Raw genomic sequence first — 14747 nt, 5'->3', positions numbered from 1 at the left:
TAAAGCTTAAGAAATTTTAAAACAAGTAAGGAATACATATACATACATACAAAAGCATATTGCACCCTACGCAGTGTCTGTCGTCACACTGCAAAATGCTTTTGTCGTCTTATGGGCACAGCTTTTTAGACAACAGCACGACTTCGTGACAAAAGGGTTGAAGTTTTCGCTGTCGCCTAGTTTGAAATGTTTCTAATTTTGCCGACGATAATGGCCGCTGTAAAGCTGCCACTAATATGTGAAATGTAAAATTATTCAAAGTTCTAACAATTATGACGTTATTTTGCCAGCAGAAGCGTAAAATAGCTTTGATATATCATTTATAATAACATTAGATAATTTAAAACAAATCAACAAATTTTTAAATTTTTTGCACAAATAAATTACATTAAAATTTGTAAAATTTATTGAAGGGAAAAAATCGTATATAATTTTTTTTTTAATTTTTCCAACTAATAAGAAAGTTGGCAAAACTGTCGAACTTTTCGTAACAAAACAAACAATTTTAATTATAAATATGCATTATGATATTGGACCATTTTATAAATTACTATTTTAAGAAATACGTTCGTTGTAATATTTTATCTGCACATTGTTCAATTTGGTTCACTCTGTTTTACATTTCCGTTTTCGATTTGACAATGTCGTAATCTTGTCTTTTATCATTCTTTTTTGCACGTGACCATTTCACTAACACGCACAAGCGAAGAGCGTAAAACGAGCACCTACGATGGGACAGTACGATAAATAAACGACGATAAAATCATTCCGCAATCAGCAGTTGACTGAGCAGGTTAAAATAGCATAAAATAACCTTTTTTAATTATTACATTGCCCAAATTAACTATAATTTATACCAAATATAAATTATTAATAATTTTTACATTCATTAGCACGTGCACATATTCGTATTGTGCAATCGTGTGGAGGATGGAGTCATATGTAGAAGTTCACGTAAGTGAGGAAAGTCTCTGACTGTCATTCACTTGGGAGTGGCCAGGAACGATTCTTTTGCATGTGGCTCAATCAGCTCACAACTTTCGGTCTTAGACCAAGTATCCCCTGGGTAGCCAACAGACATCCGTTTGAAAGCGAGCTAAAGTGAGAAGGCGAATCCCGCTTATGCGGTTGTGCATAGGGTTTGGGACCCACCACATAAAAACAAATAACCAATGAACACGAAACAACAGCCTCGGATAAGGAACCCCAATTTTGATAACGAACACTGCAAACGTATTAAGGACTATGATTTAAGGGCATGCACCTGGAATGTCTGGACCCTAAATTGGGAAGGTGCCCCTGCCCAGCTAGTTGATGTCCTCGTAAGAGTAAAGGCTGACATCACCGCCATCCAAGAAAACCGTCGTCGAGTCCAGGCATTCACTCAAGTGGATGAACCTCTAGCCACAATTCTCATCAAAGCGAGGTTCATTAACATATCGCTTATTTGCGAAAAAGAGGCCGAAATGCGTGAGTATGAACTGCTTGACTAGCTGGCCGACAAAGGTAATGCTCGAAAATTTTACGAAAAGATTCGGCGACTAACTGAAGCTTTTAAGACCGGAGCACACTCCTGTAGGACCCCTAGAGGTGATCTTCACCAGCCTGCTGAATGGAAGTGAAAGTACAACACCAGGGCATGGCGAACCCGATTCCCCAATCGACGACGGTGGATCACATGTTCCATTGCCTGATCGTGAAGAAATAGCAATTACAATTAGCGTACTGTGTGAAAGACTATAGCCCACTGTCAACAAACTGAGTGGACCTTATCGGTGTGGCTTTAGACCTGGAAAATCTACATCTGTCCAGATCTTAACCATGCTTCAAATCTTGGAAATGCTCCGTGAAAAGAGGATCGACACACACCATCTCTTTGTCGAGTTTAAAGCTGATTTCAACATCACGAAAAGGAGTTGCCTCTATGCCGCTATGTCTGATATTGGCATCCCTGCCAAACTAACTATGTAAGCTAACGTTGAGCAACACCAAAAGCTCCGTGAGGATCGGAAAGGACCTGTCCGAGCCGTTCGATACCAAACGAGGTTTCAGACAAGGTGACTCACTATCGTGTCACTTCTTTAACCTGATGCTGGAGAAAATAATACGAGCAGCAGAGCTAAAAAGACAAGGTAAAATCTGCTATAAGAGCGGTTTTGCGGAAGATTTGCGGTACCTTAAACATTGGCAACGGCGAATACCGCAGACGATGAAATGGTGAGGTGTATGTGTTATTCGACGACACAGACATAGTTCAGCTAATAAAAAGCGGCTACGTTGGCTGGATCATGTTATTCGAATGGACGAAAGGGCTCCACCTCTGAAAATGTTCGATGCAGTATACGCTGGTGGAAGTCGATAAGGAGGGAGACCTCTGCTCCTCTACTCCTCTGCAAGCAGACTGAATATTATTGATCGCTGAGTTGCTTGGTCCCACAGCAAGTGCGCCTTTACACACGCCAACTTCTGTTGCAGATTGTCTTGCGATTCTCTTTTGCTGTCACCCATAGAATTCATGTTCGACAACTCTGTTCGGGTTTTTCTCTCATTTTCTTTCATATCATTTTCTCAACATCTTGTACGCATCGTTTTCAAACAAATACAATATTCATTATGCCATTATGAATTAAAAAATTACAAAATTCAAATTTTTAATTTTAAAATTTGCGCAAATTCAAGGGTGTTATGTCGCAGTGAACTGTTACGAATAAGAACACAAAGCGTGTTGCCGAACACAGTAGACTCGTCGCGATTCTCCCCTATAAAACAAGAATTGCCGCAACAGGAGTTGATTGCGCTCTAAGCGCACTAACACCATCTTATTTTGCTCTGAACACAAAGATGACGACATGACGTGGCGACTGCTGACTACAAATACCATTGTGGTCGACAAAATTAGAAGCATATGTAATTTGGTGACAGCAACAACCTCAAGCCATCTGTCGCGAAGTCGTGCTGTTGTCTAAAAAGCTGTGCCCATAAGAACGCGTGTAGTTTAATATTTGACAGATATCGCTCGTCGCTTTTCGTCGTGTATGTGATCAGGTCATATGCTGCCCATAATGCTAGCAAATATTCCGCCTATAGACATCCAGAGAGGGAGATGAATTTACAAGATTACAAGAGTTATCAACGCCTTCCAATCCAAAAAGACAGAATAGAAATATAATAGAGAAAAAATAGCATACAAATGAAGGAACAACGGTGGTAAACCTCAAAGGATGGTATACCCATAGACTTATACCTGACATCCATTCATAGATAAATAGAAAACATGGAGATCTGGATTTCCACCTAATACCTGAGACAGACATATGGTATACATTGTAGTATGCTTCAGAAACCATATGTGTATCATCGGTTTTCCGAATTTTGTTTGAAAGCAAATGGTGTTCCGTACTACAATAGAGTTCTAGAAACCATTGAAATTTTGTGGTGTTGTGAAATGTACTACAATGGATTGCATTGAACACACCGAAACCTTTAAGCTCTTCTGCCACAATCATATGTTTTCTGACATTTTGACATACAGAAAATAAATTAATTTCAAAATTAATTGAAATCAAAAAACAAAATTTGAAAAAAAAAATTATGTGAAAAATATGTAATATGTATGTAATAATATGTAGATAATATGTAATAATTATATTGGATAATAATATTTTAAGATTGCTTGAAGTTATAACTAAGTCAGGATCAATTTTCCTGCCTGTTATTCATAATTACAATTTGCTTGAATTTATTTGTATCAGCTGATGAATGTAAACATAGTACAATATACTACATGTGTGTCACTATGCTGGTTCATGGTTTCTAGAGCTTTTATTGTTGTACATATTATAGTATGAAAACCATATGTCTGTCTTAGGTATAACCCAAATATTAAGTGGTAATGGAGGCTTCGGAAGCTATCTCCGCAAATTTCATCACAAGGATAGTTCGTATTGTCCGATGAGTATTGAGTCCATAGAAGCTTCTGAATACGTGTTTTTTCATTGCCTTCGGTTTTTAAATGAAAGGGAAAAGTTAGAAACTGACCCGGTGGTAGTATTACGGTGGAAAATTTTACTGCACAAACTATACTTCAATTTAAATTTAAAAATCTAAATCAAATCTTCCAAAAGAAACTAAAGGTAGGAAATAAATTAAAAAAAAAATAATTGAAGTTAATTTCTAAAATTTGAGCTAAAAGACAATTTTTACGAAGCCCTAATTATAGTACAAATTACTTGGCGATTGTATTTATATTAATATATTTATTATATTTGTGTTAATGCGTCTGACAAGATGACATGGCAGGATTTGTATTTGATATAAAGAGCCTTATATATTTCGATACTGTATATATTAAGGAGTAACTTTACATCAGAATGTTGGCATTAATATTAAATGATATTATATCCAAGATACCAAGTGAAATTTGTATTAATTCGTAAATCTCAAGTACATAGCATCTTTACCATATACAGTGTTATCTTTTTCAATTCAATTCAATTAACTGTGTCTATGATCAGACTCTGTAATCGTACAAACCTTCAAAAAGATATCGTCAATATACATATAAGAATATTTAGAAAAACCAAAAGTAGTATCAAGGTATAAAAATGAGAATACAAGTGATATATATTCATAAACAATAACTTAAATGTAGGTCTAAAAACTTATACGTATTATGTATATATTTGTATTGCTAACTTACATATTTTGCTTAACTTAATTTTCAAATTCATTTTTAATCTAAAAGGATCCAACTAATTTCCGTAAATCCTGATCAAACATATATGGATCTTGGTAATAAATGCGTTTATAACGTGTTCTCGGATTGTTCCATTGTCTTAATCATAATACAAATAAATTTATACAGTAAATTCGAATAACAGTGTGCCCTTACCGTATCTGAAAATGTACTAGATACATTTGCTTGAAAATTGCATAAAATGTCAATTTATAATCATAATATTGTCTTCAAAATTAAATGGTTTCAATAAAAGTTACAAAAGTTATACTTCGGTTTCTACAAATCTTTACATTAATAGGGTCGATAAGGACAAGCATATTGATGTTTTTTCTATTTACAATAAATATCGACAGCATGTCTTTACAAATGCATTTTAGTACATACATATGTACTTGTATTCATTCTTATATATATACATATATTATATAATAAATATATATAATATAATAAATTATATATATACAGTCAAACCTGGATAAGTAAGAACTGGATTAGTGAGAAAACTCTATAAGTGGGAGTAATAGCTAGGACCCATCATTTTAAGCTTCCAAAACCTCTATTAGTGAGAAACAAAAACCTCTGTAAGAGAGAGTCGTTTTTGCCTCACAGACCTCCGTAAGTGAGACTGCTACTTATCTGGTCTCTATAAGCGAGAGACGAACTTTATTTACAAGTTTAACATCTGCAATTTTATGACTCATTCTTAACTTTTGTGAAACTTCCGACCATTGTTTTGTATTTTTTTCGTGGAACTAAAAATGCTGTTACTCTATGGCATTCTTTTCGAATGGACACGTGTGCTTGTTTACCGTCCTGTTTATCGGACTCACTCAGTTTATAGTTGCGAAGTAAAGTTCTGCTCTGCATCATGTCAAAAAGAAAAATCAAAGTACTGTAATTAAGTGAGTTTACATATGTACATATTTACTACATTCGTACTTACTGTGACTTGTTATTGCTGCGTACCTCTATAAGAGAGAAACACTACATATGTATGTACGTGCATTAGCGAGAAACTCGGGTTAGTGAGAAACCTCTTTAAGCGATAATAAGATTGTGCTCCCTTGAACTCTCGTTTATACAGGTTTGACTGTATTTATATATAATAATATATAAATAAATATATATAATATGTGTGTCTGTACATAAGTATGTAAAATTTAAAAATAAAATTAGATATTATATACACAAATCATATTTGTAATGTGTATGAGTATTTAATGATTTTCTTGATAATTAATTCTGGTTTGTCTTTTATAGACAATTTCCACTTCTATAAGAACGTAAAAAATAAAAATTAGAAAAAAGTAAGTAATAAAAAAAACAAATGTGTAGCCTTATAAAATTTCAAGTTCATACATTAACAACTTTAACAATAAATAGTAACTTTTTTAAATTTCAACAATAGGGTACATTTGATTAGATAGCAAATATAAAATGAAAAAAAGAGTATCACATATATTGTGGTAATGAAATTATTTTAATTTTCCTACATAAATACTTGTGGAGTGTACCGTAAATATTTTTGAGGACACCTGCGGTCCTATGAATATTGTGGTGATTCCCCTCCTGATGTAATTGACGGTTTAGGTTTTACTTTTACATTGTTGCCTGCCGCTACCTTAGTGGAAGTAAATGGCGGAGTCTCGGGATACATGTAGTGCGACAATTTTGTTGGTGGTAAAGGAACCTCAGTAGCGTTTTCGCGTTCAAACCTGTGCTCTGAATGCTGTAAAAGTGGGTGGCTAGCATCAGTCTCAATTTTAGGTTTATGCTGCTTATTCATCACAATATCTTCTTTCAAGAGTCTATTGTTTTTAGGGGGTGATTTTCTCGGTGCAGGTTCTGGTTTGCTTTTAACATCTTCAGATGGAATATAATCGGCCTTGGAGACTAAACACGTTTTCGTTAAACCTTTTTTTCTTTTTGAAGCTGTCAATGATTTCGAAGTATCAGACGTAGTTTTGTTATTTCCATTTTTTGTTTGCCGTAGTACCACTCCATGTATTTTGGAATATGTTTCTCTGTGGAGTCCCCGTTTCCATATCGATCATCCTGGTGATTTAAGTTGGTTTCACTTTGGTATACACGCTCTTTAGCTGCATGACGAAATTCAGTTAACGAAGACATATACTTTTCATTATCAAATCTACTATGTGGAATTTCTGATGAACTTTGCGAACGATTTCGAGTTTGTGACGAGCATACGTGACTCTCTGTGTTTGGCTTCCGGTATTTTATGAGTAGATTGATTGATGATATCCACAACGTTATGCTTTTTTTTCGAATGATGCGGTGTTAATACATTACTTTTAACAATAATTTCGTCAGTTCCAGATTCATTTGAATAATCATTGTCTGATGAATAATATTCGATTTCACCAACTCTCATTGTTCGATAATGTTCTGGACCTCCAGAACTGTCCTCTAAAGAGTCAGATATATATATTCTTTACTCGCATTCGAGCTTTTTCGCTGCATAGGATTACTAGTATTCTGCCTTTCACTGTTCTTTTTACTTCGGAGAACACTGGTTTTTATTTCAGTATGTTTCCGCAGGGGTTTTTTGGGTGGAGCACTCCTTTTTGACTCAAATACCTCATCATCTTCTTCTTTAATGGGTGTACGAATTTTTCTTTTAATCTCTTCAACTAGACAAGGTAAAATCTGCTATAAGAGAGGTTTTGCGGAAGATTTGCGGTCCCTTAAACATTGGCAACGGCGAATACCGCAGACGATGAAATGGTGAGATGTATAACACATACATAGACATAGTTCAGCTAATAAAAAGACAGCGGCTACGCTGGCTAGATCATGTTATTCGGATGGACGGAAGGGCTCCAGCTCTTAAAGTGTTCGATGCAGTATACGCTGGTGGAAGCCGAGAAGGAGGGAGACCTCTACTCCCATGGAAGGACCAAACTGCCAAAAGAAGAGATGATGATGGCGCGCTGTAGTGGACTCGGCTATAACCGCGTAAGCGTTTTCTACGCCAATCAAGAAGAAGAAGAATCTTGCCGCATAGACCTGCTCGCTCAACCTCTGCAAGCAGACTGAATATTATTGATCGCTGAGTTGCTTGGTAACACAGCAAGTGCGCCTTATACACGCCAACTTCTGTTGCAAATTGTCTGGCGATTCTCTTTTGCTGTCACCCATAGAATTCATGTTCGACAACTCTGTTCGGGTTTTTCTCTCATTTTCTTTCATATCATTTTCTCAACATCTTGTACGCATCGTTTTCGAACAAATACAATATTCATTATGCCATTATGAATTAAAAAATTACAAAATTCAAATTTTTAATTTTAAAATTTGCGCAAATTCAAGGCTGTTATGTCGCAGTGAACTGTTACGAATAAGAACACAAAGCGTGTTGCCGAACACAGTAGACTCGTCGCGATTCTCCCCTATAAAACAAGAATTGCCGCAACAGAAGTTGATTGCGCTCTAAGCGCACTAACACCATCTTATTTTGCTCTGAACACAAAGATGACGACATGACGTGGCGACTGCTGACTACAAATACCATTGTGGTCGACAAAATTAGAAGCATATGTAATTTGGTGACAGCAACAACCTCAAGCCATCTGTCGCGAAGTCGTGCTGTTGTCTAAAAAGCTGTGCCCATAAGAACGCGTGCAGTTTAATATTTGACAGATATCGCTCGTCGCTTTTCGTCGTGTATGTGATCAGGTCATATGCTGCCCATAATGCTAGCAAATATTCCGCCTATAGACATCCAGAGAGGGAGATAAATTTACAAGATTACAAGAGTTATCAACGCCTTCCAATCCAAAAAGACAGAATAGAAATATAATAGAGAAAAAATAGCATACAAATGAAGGAACAACGGTGGTAAATCTCAAAGGATGGTATACCCATAGGCTTATACCTGACATCCATTCATAGATAAATAGAAAACATGGAGATCTGGATTTCCACCTAATACCTGAGACAGACATATAGTATACATTGTAGTATGCTTCAGAAACCATATGTGTATCATCGGTTTTCCGAATTTTGTTTGAAAGCAAATGGTGTTCCGTACTACAATAGAGTTCTAGAAACCATTGAAATTTTTTGGTGTTGTGAAATGTACTACAATGGATTGCATTGAACACACCGAAACCTTTAAGCTCTTCTGTCACAATCATATGTTTTCTGACATTTTGACATACAGAAAATAAATTAATTTCAAAATTAATTGAAATCAAAAAACAAAATTTGAAAAAAAAAATTATGTGAAAAATATGTAATATGTATGTAATAATATGTAATAATTATATTGGATAATAATATTTTAAGATTGCTTGAAGTTATAACTAAGTCAGGATCAATTTTCCTGCCTGTTATTCATAATTACAATTTGCTTGAATTTATTTGTATCAGCTGATGAATGTAAACATAGTACAATATACTACATGTGTGTCACTATGCTGGTTCATGGTTTCTAGAGCTTTTATTGTTGTACATATTATAGTATGGAAACCATATGTCTGTCTTAGGTATAACCCAAATATTAAGTGGTAATGGAGGCTTCGGAAGCTATCTCCGCAAATTTCATCACGATGATAGTTCGTATTGTCCGATGTGTATTGAGTCCATAGAAGCTTCTCAATATGTGTTTTTTCATTGCCTTCGGTTTTTAAATGAAAGGGAAAAGTTAGAAACTGACCCGGTGGTAGTATTACGGTGGAAAATTTTACTGCACAAACTATACTTCAATTTAAATTTAAAAATCTAAATCAAATCTTCCAAAAGAAACTAAAGGTAGGAAATAAATTAAAAAAAAAAATAATTGAAGTTAATTTCTAAAATTTGAGCTAAAAGACAATTTTTACGAAGCCCTAATTATAGTACAAATTACTTGGCGATTGTATTTATATTAATATATTTATTATATTTGTGTTAATGCGTCTGACAAGATGACATGGCAGGATTTGTATTTGATATAAAGAGCCTTATATATTTCGATACTGTATATATTAAGGAGTAACTTTACATCAGAATGTTGGCATTAATATTAAATGATATTATATCCAAGATACCAAGTGAAATTTGTATTAATTCGTAAATCTCAAGTACATAGCATCTTTACCATATACAGTGTTATCTTTTTCAATTCAATTCAATTAACTGTGTCTATGATCAGACTCTGTAATCGTACAAACCTTCAAAAAGATATCGTCAATATACATATAAGAATATTTAGAAAAACCAAAAGTAGTATCAAGGTATAAAAATGAGAATACAAGTGATATATATTCATAAACAATAACTTAAATGTAGGTCTAAAAACTTATACGTATTATGTATATATTTGTATTGCTAACTTACATATTTTGCTTAACTTAATTTTCAAATTCATTTTTTAATCTAAAAGGATCCAACTAATTTCCGTAAATCCTGATCAAACATATATGGATCTAGGTAATAAATGCGTTTATAACGTGTTCTCGGATAGTTCCATTCTCTTAATCATAATACAAATAAATTTATACAGTACATTCGAATAACAGTGTGCACTTACCGTATCTGAAAATGTACTAGATACATTTGCTTGGAAATTGCATAAAATGTCAATTTATAATCATAATATTGTTTTCAAAATTAAATAGTTTCAATAAAAGTTATAAAAGTTATACTACGGTTCCTACAAATCTTTACATTAATAGGGTCGATAAGGACAAGCATATTGAAGTTTTTTCTATTTACAATAAATATCGACAGCATGTCTTTACAAATGCATTTTAGTACATACATATGTACTTGTATTCATTCTTATATATATATATAATATATATATATAATTATAATTATTATATAATTAATATATTTATATTATAATATGTATGTCTGTACATAAGTATGTAAAATTTAAAAATAAAATTAGATATTATATACACAAATCATATTTGTAATGTGTATGAGTATTTAATGATTTTCTTGATAATTAATTTTGGTTTGTCTTTTATAGACAATTTCCACTTCTATAAGAAGGTAAAAAATAAAAATTAGAAAAAAGTAAGTAATAAAAAAAAACGTGTAGCCTTATAAAATTTCAAGTTCATACATTAACAACTTTAACAATAAATAGTAACTTTTTTTAAATTTCAACAATAGGGTACATTTGATTAGATAGCAAATATAAAATGAAAAAAGAGTATCACATATATTGTGGTAATGAAATTATTTTAATTTTCCTACATAAATACTTGTGGAGTGTACCGTAAATATTTTTAAGGTCACCTGCGGTCCTATGAATATTGTGGTGATTCCCCTCCTGATGTAATTTTCTTCACTCGGCTAACATCATCGTATGCAATTGAAAATACGCTTTTCTTATCAGCGATGGGATTTCTACGTCCCATATTATTTAGCAAAGAATTCATGGCAATTCCAGAATCGTGATCATCTTCTAATGTAGATACATTCAGTTGTTTTTGAGAGTTTTTGTGCATATTTGTATTACTACTAGGATTCGGGTGAGTAGAATTTGGATTCTCGACATGAAGGTTTATTTTCGAATGTGTTGTTTTGACTTCATTTTCTTTGATAGGTGACGGTTTAGGTTTTACTTTTACATTGTTGCCTGCCGCTACCTTAGTGGAAGTAAATGGCGGAGTCTCGGGATACATGTAGTGCGACAATTTTGTTGGTGGTAAAGGAACCTCAGTAGCGTTTTCGCGTTCAAACCTGTGCTCTGAATGCTGTAAAAGTGGGTGGCTAGCATCAGTCTCAATTTTAGGTTTATGCTGCTTATTCATCACAATATCTTCTTTCAAGAGTCTATTGTTTTTAGGGAGTGATTTTCTCGGTGCAGGTTCTGGTTTGCTTTTAACATCTTCAGATGGAATATAATCGGCCTTGGAGACTAAACACGTTTTCGTTAAACCTTTTTTTCTTTTTGAAGCTGTCAATGATTTCGAAGTATCAGACGTAGTTTTGTTATTTCCATTTTTTTGTTTGCCGTAGTACCACTCCATGTATTTTGGAATATGTTTCTCTGTGGAGTCCCCGTTTCCATATCGATCATCCTGGTGATTTAAGTTGGTTTCACTTTGGTATACACGCTCTTTAGCTGCATGACGAAATTCAGTTAACGAAGACATATACTTTTCATTATCAAATCTTCTATGTGGAATTTCTGATGAACTTTGCGAACGATTTCGAGTTTGTGACGACAGCATACGTGACTCTCTGTGTTTGGCTTCCGGTATTTTATGAGTAGATTGATTGTTGATATCCACAACGTTATGCTTTTTTTTCGAATGATGCGGTGTTAATACATTACTTTTAACAATAATTTCGTCAGTTCCAGATTCATTTGAATAATCATTGTCTGATGAATAATATTCGATTTCACCAACTCTCATTGTTCGATAATGTTCTGGACCTCCAGAACTGTCCTCTAAAGAGTCAGATATATATTCTTTACTCGCATTCGAGCTTTTTCGCTGCATAGGATTACTAGTATTCTGCCTTTCACTGTTCTTTTTACTTCGGAGAACACTGGTTTTTATTTCAGTATGTTTCCGCAGGGGTTTTTTGGGTGGAGCACTCCTTCTTAACTCAAATACCTCATCATCTTCTTCTTTAATGGGTGTACGAATTTTTCTTTTAATTTCTTCTACCATAACAATTCTCTTTCTTGGTTGTTTATTATTGCGATATTTAATACGACTTTTTTGTACTTTACGTTTTATCCAGAATCGTCCTTCTGGGCTATCTGGAGGGATGTATCGTACGTACTCATATTCATCTTCGGACAAGGAATCATCATTTTCACTGCGAGCTTTGCGCCGCATTAGCTTTCCTTGTACATAACTAGACGTTTTTTCTGAAAAATCAGCGTCATTGCCTGTCTGTGTACAAACTTCACATTCTGTTTGCGTTGCAATCGCCACGGAGTGACCTGGAAGGCTTTGTGTTTCTAATACTACTTCTGGCTGTGCACCTCGCTCTTCTGTTTTTTCTTTTTCCATTAATATTTGACGCAGTAATATATTTTGTTGTTTTAAAGAATTCTCAAGCTCGTGTGTCAATGATTGATTTGATATGGATGGCTGGATCTGACTTATGAGAGCGTCAGCTTGTAACTGCGTCACACTTTGAGACGGCTGTGTATGTATTACTTTCACTTCAGGCTCAGTCTGAGAATAGACTATACTATTTGGACCCGATTTGCAGATAGCAAAGGTTTCTCCCTTCAAAGTGGAGTGGTGCTCGATTTCATTTGGCATAGATTGTATATAAGTGGCACCAGGAACAATTTGATAGTGCTCACGAATTATCTGTTTACCATCAGGCTGCTCTTCAATGAAACGACGCATTAGAATTTCTTTTCCACTATTTTCCACCATTACCAATTGAGGCTGAGAAACAGTCGCAGATTTTATTGGTAAATTGACATAAATGTTATTTTCATCATCCATTGCCTCAACATCCTCCCCAGTTTTGTCCCTAGTCATAAGTTGCAGTATTTCAATATTTCCGTCCTTCATGAACAATTCTCTTTTATTTTTTAAACTGCTCCGAGCTGTATTGTAATCGATATCACTACCGCGTTCAATTTCATGGCGACGCATAGAATCTTCATCAATATGTTTGCTTTCGTTATCACTGTCTTTCCGGTGTTTTACTGCTTTTTGCATTTCGTTGTTTCGCTTAATGTGACCAGGTTCTATAGTTGTTAGTTCCCGGTCATCTCCTATGTCTTCAATATAAACATCCCTATCATTTATTAAGTTGGTTCTAGAATTATGAAATACATCATCGTTTGTAGTGCTGTTGTTCCTAGAATATAAAAATGAATTAATTTTTAAATTATACGCGTATTTATATATTTTTGTTGAATATTGTTGGAATAAAAATGTGTCATATGTAAAACCACTTTCGACTTATTAAATACAAGTTTATTTGAAAAATCATTTTGAACAAAACTAGTCGCAACTGAAATATTTGGAATCAAACGGGATTCAAAACTTATTTAAATTTGATAAAATGAGAGATGAATAGTTATTACTTAGAATGAGGGTAATAGTTATTAATTAATTTATTAATTAACAATAACTCCATATTGTTTTTGTTTATCATATTATCACATAATTAAAAAATCACTATGTATAATTAATTATTACCGCAGAGCGCTCATTTTTCTAATTTTTTATATAAATGCCACATTAAATGAGTACCCTAATTATTTTTAATATATGGATGTATGGTACTCCCATCATGTTGCAACGATTGCAATAGTTTTGTTCATTTAACGGTTGTAATGGAGTATATTAAAATTTTTAGGATGATAATTGAATTGATTTTCGGATGTGTCTGTTGTACGTCCACCCAACCATGGAATAATGCTAGCACGGGGGGTTTATTCGAAAAAACGTTAAGTTTCGATATATTGATTGATGATTTAAGAAAGAAATTCAATAAACAATTCAAATTGAATTAAAATGCATACATATGTACATACATATGTACAGTGAAATATCAACGTTATTGTTTTATTCTGTGTTGTTAATACAGAAAAAAATAATATTACCATTGTCATTATCAGCAATGCTACTACAGAGAAATGAAAACCTAAATAAATTATGTGCCCACGATGCGGGTGAAAGTAAAGTGAATTAAAAAATTGTTCCCGTATGCCAAAACTTTGAAAAGTCATATTGCCATATTTGAGCTGATTGAGCCATATGCAAAAGGATCGTTCCTGGCCACTCCCAAGTGATTGGCAGCATTGGGAAAGCAATTCACAGACACTCTAACGTAAATTCGTGGCCTATTTTGAAAGAAATCTTAACAAGAATACAAAATAGATAACAGAAATTTAAGACACTACTTATACGACTGAAGAAATAAATAGAAATTCCCTAAAAACGTTTAGAGATAATCTTCCTGAACCAACACGTACTATTGTATTCACTAGAGACATTAGAAAATGGATTTAAAATTATATTTATTTCTTTATTTAATGAAGGTCGGCAAAAATCCCCCGCTG

The 14747-nt window shown here is 33.9% G+C and overlaps 1 protein-coding gene across 8 annotated transcripts in view; it reads right to left on the bottom strand.

The window, feature by feature from the left end:
* Positions 1 to 4301: 4301 nt before the first annotated feature.
* The window catches only part of LOC105220320 (cadherin-86C), a 98341-nt gene continuing 87895 nt past the window's right edge, over positions 4302 to 14747 (bottom strand). For 7 of the 8 annotated variants that reach the window (XM_054234295.1, XM_054234178.1, XM_054234249.1 and 4 more), the window contains one exon: positions 4302 to 13537. In XM_054234295.1, the coding sequence (XP_054090270.1) occupies positions 10999 to 13537 (2539 nt within the window). In that variant the 3' untranslated portion in view covers positions 4302 to 10998. The remainder of the gene's footprint in view (positions 13538 to 14747) is intronic. The other variant, XR_008471919.1, reaches the window with a different exon arrangement.

Source organism: Zeugodacus cucurbitae, chromosome 2, assembly GCF_028554725.1.
Source record: "Zeugodacus cucurbitae isolate PBARC_wt_2022May chromosome 2, idZeuCucr1.2, whole genome shotgun sequence".
In the NCBI taxonomy this organism is placed as follows: Eukaryota; Metazoa; Arthropoda; class Insecta; order Diptera; family Tephritidae; genus Zeugodacus; species Zeugodacus cucurbitae.
Note: the sequence above shows the minus strand (reverse complement) of the source record. Positions and strands in the feature narration are given on the sequence as shown.